The 7,220-nt window shown below is 53.2% G+C and overlaps 1 protein-coding gene across 1 annotated transcript in view; it reads right to left on the reverse strand.

Moving 5' to 3' along the window:
- The window catches only part of BPIFB1 (BPI fold containing family B member 1), a 20,494-nt gene extending 13,818 nt beyond the window's left edge, over nt 1-6,676 (reverse strand). Inside the window, exons 1-5 of the mRNA XM_004698227.1 lie at nt 6,562-6,676; nt 3,339-3,480; nt 2,619-2,726; nt 1,840-1,980; nt 1,011-1,092 (exon numbers count right to left, since the gene is read on the reverse strand). Of these exons, the coding sequence (XP_004698284.1) occupies nt 1,011-1,092; nt 1,840-1,980; nt 2,619-2,726; nt 3,339-3,480; nt 6,562-6,676 (588 nt within the window). The remainder of the gene's footprint in view (nt 1-1,010; nt 1,093-1,839; nt 1,981-2,618; nt 2,727-3,338; nt 3,481-6,561) is intronic.
- Nucleotides 6,677-7,220: the final 544 nt, after the last annotated feature.

Below are 7,220 nucleotides of genomic sequence, written 5' to 3' on the forward strand. Positions count from 1 at the left end.
GCTGGGTTCTACTTTGAGAAATTCCCACCTTTGGATAGAAAAACAAAATTTGCTCCCAAAATAAAGATAAAATCTCACCTAAGGAAAGCTACATTTTACGAAGCTATTCACTTTGCGATTTCTTCAGAAAGGCTCCTTGGAATGGCTTAGTCAAGCATTAGATATTAGGCAGCCATTACAATAATTACGACGATCGCTCAGTGCCACAGAAACATGGGCACCCTGTAAAGACTGCTCACCAGTCTGTGTTTATACCGAGTGTTTATACCGAGAGAAAACAGGAGCCCGAGTAACCGGAGAGCGGAAGGCAGCGAGCAGAGGGGAAAGTCTTTGTTTTGTGAAGACAGACTTGGGAGGCTTGTCTCCCCAAATGGCTTTGGCTGTCTAATCATCTTGTCTATTCAAACACTGACACTGTGGCCCTTCCTGTTCCTGCATGTTAACAATATCTCTTAAGGTTCTTTCCCTTTCACGTATCTGTCTGGTGGAAGCACCATCCGGGAGTATGCCTAGGATTTAGCTGACCGCAAGGTTGGCCGTTCAAATCCACCCGCTGCTCCACAGGCGAGCGATGGGACTGTCTGCTCCCGTAGGCTGCACAGCCTCAGAAACCCTATCTGGGGTCCCCCTGAGACAGAATTGACTCGGTGGCAGTGGCGTTAGTGCGCTACGGCACATCTCTTCCCAATACTGTACTGACGTCACCTTGGTGGTCTGCAATCAGCCGCAGAAGAGGTAACCATGTTTGCCAACACATCGAGGGATCAGCTTAAGTCCTCTCGGCAGAAGGTGGGCTTAACGTGCCTTGATTTCAACAATCTGCCAGGCCAATTGTCTCATTGACTACGCTTAGTCCTGCCTGAAAGAATTAGCCAGTCCCCTCCCCCCCATCTTTGTGGCTGGACATGCCATCCTTCAAGCGCAGTTTGCAGTTCCACCCCAGATCCCTGTAGGCCCCACAGTGTTGGGGAACAATCCTCCCCGGCCAGAGAGTCCTTGGTTCCCCTTACCTGGCTTTTGACCAGTTTGGGCAGGGCTGGCATCAGAAGGCTCATGACCTTGTCGGCTAAGGAGTTGACCAGGAAAGACAGCCTTCCAGAGAGGAGAAGGGACAGAGAGATTTGGAAGCGTCAGAGAAGGTCACTCTTTCCCTGTGTTCCAGCAGTGGGGATGGAGTCCAGGGGAGGAAGCAGTTTGCCCAGGCTGCTTCGTGGCTTGTCAGGGAGAGAGCTGGGTGTAGACCAGCTCTAGAGGCCAGGCCTAGCCAAGGCAGAGAGTCCTCTGGGACCCGTCAGAGAGAGGGTTGTCATGAAACTTGTGCTGGACTTCTGGAGGAGGGTCATTGGCCCGTCTCCCCATTCCCTGAGAAGAAGGGAAGCCCAGTATTTCGGGGCAGCTCTGAGGAGGGACACAAACTAACCACACAGAGCTCTTTATGGGGATTGGCTGATCGAATCTGGGGCGGTTCCCACTCCACTTTACAGCCCTGGAAGGTGAGGTCCAGAGAGGTGACTCGGATGGACGGTCCGGGCAGCAGCTGTGTCTGCCTGACCCCAAAGCCTTTGTTTTCACACCACGACTCCACCTGAGTGCCTCTGGGCCAGTTTGAGGGGGTCTTAGGAAGGAGGCCCCTCTCTACCTTCACTGTTTGTCCTATCTCTAAGCTTTGAATCCCACCATGACTGCTTCTACCCTGGTGTCTTGATTCCTAGACCCAAAGTTAGGAGGGACAAGTGCCTTTCTTTCTCAGGACCCCTGGACTCCATCAGTACAATGAGGGAAGATGCCCCGCCCGCCACCCCCATGGCTGGAGCCCAGTGGGAGGCTGGCCGCACTCACTTCTGCAGCAGGCTGATGCGCAGGCTTCCATGGCTGTTGGAACAGTGGCTGAGGACCAGGCCGCTCCCGCCACTCTTCATTTGGATGGTGGCTTGGACCTCTGTCTCCATGTGCATCTCCACGATGGTCTTGACCAGGGGTCTGGCGTGGGTGGGTAGAGGCACCAGACCCTGTGAACACCTTTCCAATCTGGAGCCATCCGTTGCCTGGCTCTCCTCCCGTACCATGCTTGGACTTTAGCGTTCTCTCCAGGTGGAGACCCCACCCCTATGACGGTAGCTTCCTATGTTGTAACCCACTCTTTGCCCCAATGTCTTAGCAGAGTCTCCAATTGAGCAGGGACAAAATGGAATTCCCAAATGTCCCCTCCCCCCATCTTTGTGGCTGGACATGCCATCCTTCAAGCGCAAAACCTCGGGAGTGGTGGTTGATTCCTCTCTCACTCCACATCCAATATTCCAGGGCACCCTCTCCTCTCTACCTCCCTGCAGAACACCTCCGGAATCCAACCCCATCCTCCCTTCTCATGCAGTAAAGGCCACATCCTCACCTGGACCCACAAGGCCTTGCATGATCTGGCCCAAGCTGCCCTCTGCCCTCACTTCTCACCATCCTCCCCCTATCCATTCTTCCCCTGCTTCCTCCCTCTGCCCTTCTCTGAACACAGCCAGGCTCCTCTCTCTGTTTGGAAGCTCTTCCTGCACTACCTGCGCTGTGCAACGCAGCAAGGAGTGGCTGAGCCAACCAGGCCCATTGTGTCAGGTCAGGGAGACCCTTACGTGTTAAATCCAGCCACCATATCCAAGGGGATCTTGACCACCAGCTCTTGGCCATCGGTCGAGGGTTGCACTTGCACCTGGAGGATGCTGGCGGAGGTGACCTTCAGCCTGGATGGGATGCAGAAGAGATGAGAATCAAATGAGCATTGTCCCCAAACGTGTTCCCCTCTATCTTTCCCATGTCCCTTGGGTATCTAGCTGGCGATGGATCCCAGGCCCCGGTGACTGACTCCTTCCCAGTACGCTGTTCTCCCACTCCCCACCTCACAGCGTATGACTGGCACTCTTTCCTCTCTTGGCTGGATCTCAGCTTCTTGGACTGCCTGACCCACCCTCTCCATTTACTCCTTACCATGGGCTGGAGCTGCAGCCTTCCTGACAGACCCTCCCACCCCCGTGCCTCTGCCAAGGCTGGCTGTTTTCTTCTGGCCTCTTAATGAACTCTGAGTCATTGGCTCAAGCCAATGAGAAGCGTTGTCTCATTCCCACCCCGGTGACCTTGGTCTGGGGTTCCCTCTATTAAGAGTTTCTGTGTCATTGTCTTGTGGTGACTGTTAACTACGCTGGGAGCTTCTCGAGGAAGGGGTTCCCACTCAGCCAGGCAGAGTGGACACGCATTGAGGCTTGTGGATTGAGCATGTCAAGTACGTTCAGGGCAGCAGAGCAGAGGGGGTGGCGCGGGGCCAGGGGATTTAGAGACGTGTGCCCTGTTTTCCTTACCAGACGATGTATTTCAGGATGGAGTTCACCAGGCTGCCCAGCAGAGGGATGCCGCCGGCTGGTTCCCCTTGCATGGCATTGAGCAATGGCAGCTGGTGCAGGATGCTGACTGCATCATGGTCCTTCAGCTCCTGCGTCAGCTCTAGAGGAAGAGCCAACAGTTAGAGTCAGGGGTGGAAGGCAGGAAGAAGGTCTTGGTGAGGGCTTCAGCCTGGGAAGGACATCACTCAGGAACCCTTGGACTCTGATGGCAGGTGACAGTGTGGATGGCTTCATCTTGCTCATCTCTGTTGTGTAGCTGGGACCTTGACGATGGAGGCCCAGATGGGTCATGTGCAAATGAAAATGTGTGAAGCTGGATGCACAGTTGGGACCATTCACAGGCTGGTAGAGAGCCAACCTCTGCCAGGAGAGTTGGCAAGTGTGCTCAGAACATGGACTTGTATCCTCTTCCCCAGCCAGTAGGCCAGCAGTTCTCAATCTGTGGGTTGTGACCACTTGGGGGGCGGGGGGGAGGTCTAACGACCCTTTCACAGGGGTTGCCTGATTCATAACAGTGGCAAAAGTATAGTGATGAAGTAGCAATGAAAATAATGTTATGGTTGGGGCGTCACCACAACACAAGGAACTGTATGAAAGGGTACAGCCTTAGGAAGGCTGAGAACCACTGCAGTAACAATATTCCAGAGCCAAGAGATAGGGACCTCACAAGGCCCAGCTTGGGGAGGTGTTAGTGCCCAAATACAATTGTTACCAATTCTATGGTAGCTGTACCAATTCTAGGAGCCTGTTGTCCAAAGAATCTCAGGCACTGAGGAGAGAAAGGAGTGAGCAGGACCAGAAGGGAGTGAGTCGGCAGCCTAGGTGTTGATACCTCTAGACTTGCAGCGTGATCTGAGGCTCAGTGTGTCCAGAAGATGTTTCCGTGGAGGTAGATGTGTGTGCCGTTCCCACTTTCCCTCTCTCTGTTCACTGTGTGTATCTTAGATTCTCTGCTGAGGACTTTTTCCTTCCAGTCAGAGTCCCTTTGGCCTATGTGCAGAGAAGACCAGAGCACCTGAGAGGTGATGCCCCAGGAGCATCCCTCAGCCAATGACTGAGAAGCCATCAGGCCTCAGGCGAGATGACCCAAGTATGTATCCCAGATGGTTTTCCAGAGCCCTTGTGCTCATTGCAGTTATTGCCTCTCAACTACACATCTAATCACCCTTTTTGCTTGCTCTGTGATAATTGAGGTGGGCCCTATAAAATCTCTCCTCTGATAGCTGGCACAATGCTAAGCCCTGTTGATGGAGGCTCTGGAGGGACATTGGAGGAGGAAGGGACTTCTCTTCCTGGCCCACGGATGTATCTCCTGCTGATCTCTGTGGAGTCAGTGTCCAGTGGCTTTGGGCAGCAAGTTCAGCTGCACTCCGAAGACCAGCTAGTGAGTTCTCTGAGCTCCCAGCTCACTTCCAGATTATTTTCTTGGGATGGCATCCCAGTGAGTCAACACCAACCCCTGTTCCTCCTTTGAGGGCTTCACAGAGAATTCCATGGGAATCTCAGCAGATGAGCCTCCGCCTGCCAACGGTGGACCAGTTCTGGCCTGGAACCACCCAGCAAATGTCACCATTCAGTAAGCTTCACACCACAACCTCTCCAGTGAGATTTGAACACCAGCTTTGGAGAAGACCCTTCCTCCCCAAGTTTGTTCTGTCTCTGGGGACCCTTGCCCATCCCTGGGATGTCCTTTAGAGTTCTCGTTCTTTTCTCTATCAACCAATGTCCTATTACTCAAGCCCCTGATAACAATTCTTTCTATTGCATTTATGGATTGCAAGTACTCTGTGGTTTCTAGGCCCCCATTGGCCCTACTGAAGAATACAGTGTTCCACAGGCCTGAGCTCCAGTCTCCAGAGTGCTAACTCCCTCTCTCGGACAAGCAGGTGTTTTCTGCGATCGCCTCCCAAATAAACCATGTGTGCTGGGGGAACCTCAGCCACAGGTGCTGACCTCCACGCTCCTTCTGGAGCTCTCAGCTGTCTGGCCTGCTTGGTGAATTCAAGTCCACGGCCATCTGGCCCGGGCACAGGGCCACTGAATATAGAGGTCATATGCACTCAGTAAGTTAGTGGTGGACTTCCTAAGTTGACTGAACATCCTTCTTTCTGGGACCACAACTGAGAACAGGGGTTCTCATTTTCCCCCAGAGGGTCACTGGCCTATCTAAAGACATTTCTAGTTGTCACAATTGGGCCTGGAATGCTATAAACAGCCAGTAATGTACTGAACAGATCTCCCCAACAAAGAGTTAATCCCTGCCACTGAGTTGATCGGCTCATAGCTACCCTGTAGGACAAGGTAGAACTTCTCATGTGACTTTCCAAGACTGTAATTATACAGGAGTAGAAAGCCCCATTTTTCTTCCATGTAGCAGCTGGTGGTTTGGAACTGTTGACCTTGCAGTCGGCAGCCCAACGTATAACCACTACACCACCACCAGGACTCCTGAAACAAAGCGTTATCTGAGTCTCAATGTCAGTAGTACTGAGGCTGAGAAGCCCAAGTGTAGAGTTTAGAAAGGGCTTGTCAGTTCCCATCTCGTTGAGTGCTCCCAACCCCCCTGAGAGGCAGGCCCTCTTGTTGGATCCAGAGGCGGCAGCTAGAGGCTCAGGGATGTGCAAAGTCACAGGGCTGGAGAGGGATAAAGTCGAGGGTTTTGCTCCAGGGACTAGCAGGACACAAGGTCTAATGTAGAAGAGGGGCTTTCATGATGGGGTTGCAGGCAGGGCCAGTTATATCATCACACACGGCCATGCACCCATTTGGAAGGGCATGGAAACTTAGAGCGGGGCATTCTTGGCACCTCCGGAACTAAATTATGGGATGTGAGGATTCACAGAATCATGACCTCTTGAGATCATCACTGCCATCGAGTCGAAGCAGACTCATAACGACCCCTACAGGACAGGGTAGAACCACCCCCCGTGAGTTCCCGGACTGCAACTCTTTGTGGGAACGGAGAGCCTCACCTTTCTCCTGCAGAGTGGCTGGTGTGCTCAAACCACTGACCTTGTGGTTAGCAGCTCAGTTCATCGCCCGATAACCCACCTGGACTCTTTCCCGAGATCACAGACACCCCCGACTTTGTAGTCTGCCTGGCACACCCTCAGTGATGGGGCGCTCCGCCCCACCTCCCCCAGTGCTTTATGGTGATGCGCCCCGCGTGGCCAAGACTTACTTTCTTGGATGACTTCTGGACCTAGGTTGAGTACTGCAGGGGGCATGAGGGTGGTGTGTACCAAAGTGGCTGCCAGCAAGCCACAGATGAGGGTGAAGGTCCGTTGGCCGGCCATCTTCCAGCAGGGGCGATGTCAGAACCTGGGTGAGTACAGAGGGCCCTGTTGGATGGTGCAATGGGACGTGGGGTCAGGGGAGGCTGTTTAGGGCAGTGGTTGAGAGTGTGGGCTCTGGAGCCTGGGTCTATGAACATGCCCTGGCTCGGCTGCTCGCTAGCTGTGTGGCCTGGGGCAATCCACTAGCCTTTCTGTGCCTCTGCTTTCTTAATATACCAATGGGCCCCAAACTTCTTTAATAACGCTGACTCATTGAGTTGGCATCTGGAAAGCATTTAGCATCGTGTCTGGCACACGATGAGCACTTGGGAAATGTTGGCTATTTTCATTCAGGATGAAAGACCCCCACCTCCTCCGTGCTGCCCCCCTTACTCTATAGAGTGCCAGACTTTCCAAGGTCCTTGAAGTTCCCAGAATATGCCTGGTTCTCCCCTGGGTCTGTGCCTTACCCACACTCCGCTTGCTTCCTGGAATGCTTTCTTATCTGCCTACTGAACTCCTATTCATCCCTTAAAACTCTGCTCAGGCACTACCTCCTCTGTAC

This window comes from Echinops telfairi, unplaced genomic scaffold (assembly GCF_000313985.2).
Source record: "Echinops telfairi isolate 266 unplaced genomic scaffold, ASM31398v2 ScPeMD7_5592;HRSCAF=6446, whole genome shotgun sequence".
NCBI classification, from domain to species: Eukaryota; Metazoa; Chordata; class Mammalia; order Afrosoricida; family Tenrecidae; genus Echinops; species Echinops telfairi.